Source organism: Camellia sinensis, chromosome 8, assembly GCF_055761805.1.
Source record: "Camellia sinensis isolate YWXY chromosome 8, ASM5576180v1, whole genome shotgun sequence".
NCBI classification, from domain to species: Eukaryota; Viridiplantae; Streptophyta; class Magnoliopsida; order Ericales; family Theaceae; genus Camellia; species Camellia sinensis.
The window spans coordinates 167,299,071-167,301,822 of record NC_138968.1 but is presented as its reverse complement, the minus strand read 5'-3'; the positions used below and the strand labels follow the sequence as shown (position 1 = coordinate 167,301,822).

The 2,752-nt window shown below is 38.2% G+C and overlaps 1 protein-coding gene across 1 annotated transcript; it reads right to left on the bottom strand.

Moving 5' to 3' along the window:
- Nucleotides 1-434: 434 nt before the first annotated feature.
- Nucleotides 435-1,698, bottom strand: LOC145798267 (uncharacterized). The gene is made up of 2 exons (XM_082885777.1): nucleotides 1,550-1,698; nucleotides 435-996 (listed from the first exon to the last, which is right to left on the bottom strand). The coding sequence occupies exons 1-2, from the start codon at nucleotides 1,696-1,698 to the stop codon at nucleotides 435-437; spliced, it is 711 nt and encodes a 236-aa protein (XP_082741903.1).
- Between the last annotated feature and the right edge of the window lie 1,054 nt (nucleotides 1,699-2,752).

Sequence of the window (2,752 nt, the reverse complement as noted above, 5' to 3'; positions counted from 1 at the left end):
TTCTTTTCTCTCAACGTCTGTAGTACAATTCTCAGATGGTTCTCATGATCTTTCTTGTTTTTAGAGTGTATTAGAATGTCATCAATAAATACAACAACAAATTCATCCAAATATGATTTGAACACCATGTTCATAAGGTCCATGAAGGCAGCAGGTGCATTTGTCACTCCAAACAACATTCCTAAAAATTCATAGTGCCTGTATCTAGTTTTGAATATAGTTTTCTCTATGTCTTCTGCCTTGACCTTTAACTGGTGGTACCCGGATCTAAGATCTACCTTGGAGAACACTTGTGCTCTTTGGAGTTCGCCAACCAAATCATCTATTCGGAGCAATGGATATTTGTTCTTCATGGTTACTTTGTTCAATTCACGGTAGTCAATGCATAACCTCAAGGACCCATCTTTCTTCTTAACAAACAAAACTGGAGCACCCTAAGGTAAAGTGCTCGGACGGATGAACTTCTTGTCTAAGAGTTCTTGGAGTTGAACTTTTAATTCTCTCAATTCAGAAGTTGACATTCGGTATGGGGTTTTAGAAATTGGTTGTGTTCCGAGTATTACATCAATGGTGAATTCAATTTCTCTATCAATTAAGTCCCCATGCAATTCATTCAAAAACACATCGAGAAATTCACAGGCAACAGGAATGGTTTCCACATTAGAACCATTAGAAGTCTCAGTGAAAACACAACACATATAACCCCTACATCCCTTTCTAAGTAATTTGGCAACTTTCATGGCAGAAATCAAGTATGTGGGAGGAACTACCCCATTTCCAGCAAACACAAACTCAGGTAAACCAGGTGGACGAAACATAACAGATGTATTCATACAGTCAATAGTTGTACAATGCCTCGTTAACCAGTCCATACCCAGTATGGAGTCAAAATAATCAATACCCAATGACAATAAATCGACATACAATGTCACATCACCAATCACAATTTCACATACTGGATAAACATATGCACATACCATAAAACCCCCAGATGGTCTAGATACAGATAATAAATAATTCATGGGTTCTAAAGGTCTAGTTAATTTCCAAGAAAAGGCATGCGACATAAACGAGTGTGTAGAACCAGAATCTATCAAAAACATACGCATTTTGAGCACAAATGGAAATTATACCTGACACCACAGACTTGGTGTTTTGTACATCTCCAGGCGCTAGTGCAAACACTCTCCCTTGCCTTAACATCTCATTTCCAATGTTGCCTCAGGCATTAGTTCTAGCATTTGACCTTGTTACAGGAACAGATTCAGCTGAACTTGCTGCAAGATGGTTAGCATTATCGAATCTTAGCGGACAATCTTTAATCACGTGGTTAGACTTGCCATACCGAAAACAAGCGCCAGATGCACAGTAACACGTGCCTTTATGCTTCCTTTCAAATTCTGAACAAACTGGCATAGACCCACTGCTTTGACTTGAATTGCTTGAAGATCCAGTATTTTGCCTTTTATTTGTAAAGGACAAACGACCCTTTTGAAAATTACATCCAAATATTTTACCTCTTCATTTGGTTATTGGGGCTTTAGCTTACTTCTTTGCTACTATTGTGGCCTCTGCCATCAATGCTCTATCAAGTACTTCCACATGTGTAGGCAATTTCAGGATGCCTACCCAATCAAATACATCTAAGTCCAATTCCCCTTCAAACTTCTGAGCTTTCTTGTAATCCATATCAACCATATGAGGAGCAAGTCTGGCTAACTCAGTGAATTTAGCCTCATACTAGGCTATAGACATGTTGCCTCGCTTAAGTTCTTAAAATTTAGAAACCTTTCGGTCCTGGAAGCACTGAGGAAAATGCTTTTCATAAACGATTTCGTTGAATTGAGCCCATGTCGTGTTCCCATTGCTATTCCAGATTAACAACCACCATCTTTGGCTTCATCTTTCAACGTATAAGTGGCCAAAAGAACTTTCTGGGCCTCGGAACAGGGAAACACTTTAAACAATTTTTCTATCTCTAGTAGCCATGTCTCTGCCTTTAATGGTTCAATGCCACCCAAGAAAGTTGGCGGTTTCATCTTCATAAACTTCTGAGTCAGGTTGGTTATATCATTGTTATCTAGCTTATTTTGTACTGGTGGAGGCAGAGGGGGCATGGGCTGTAGCCTCAGAGATTCCATTAAGGCTGCAAGCATTTACTCCATGCGACTCATTCGAGCCTCATAGGATTCAGTAGCATCATTACTTCTTGTATTCTCCATGATGCTATAGGGAAACAAGGCAATAATAAACAGAGGAATAATCTTGTTCACAGTGTTCGAAGTAAGTTCATTTCTTTCCTAATCATATGTTCATATTCAGATTTAGTTTTTACAGTTATAAAAATTATTTCACGCACTTACACATGCAGATGAAATGTCCCTACTTCTTTTCTAGGACATCCTATAACTCATATGGACTTGTCTGTGTGGTATAATTCGTGCTTTGATACCACTCTATCACAACCCAAACCTACCCCCATAGGTTTAGTGTCGTAACTGGCCAGTAATCCTTGGATTACCAAAGGCCTCTGAACAGAATATCATATAATAGAAGGGGTTGCAGAAACAATTATATAAAAACATATATAGTCCATTGAGCTGTGTAGACGTACATGGAACATAAATCTCAACAACTTTATATACATTAGTGACGTCATAATTCACAGTAATCCACATCACGTACATTACATATATAACAAAAGAGAACTTAGCCCAATATACACATAAACAAAAAATTGTTTAAAACTCAA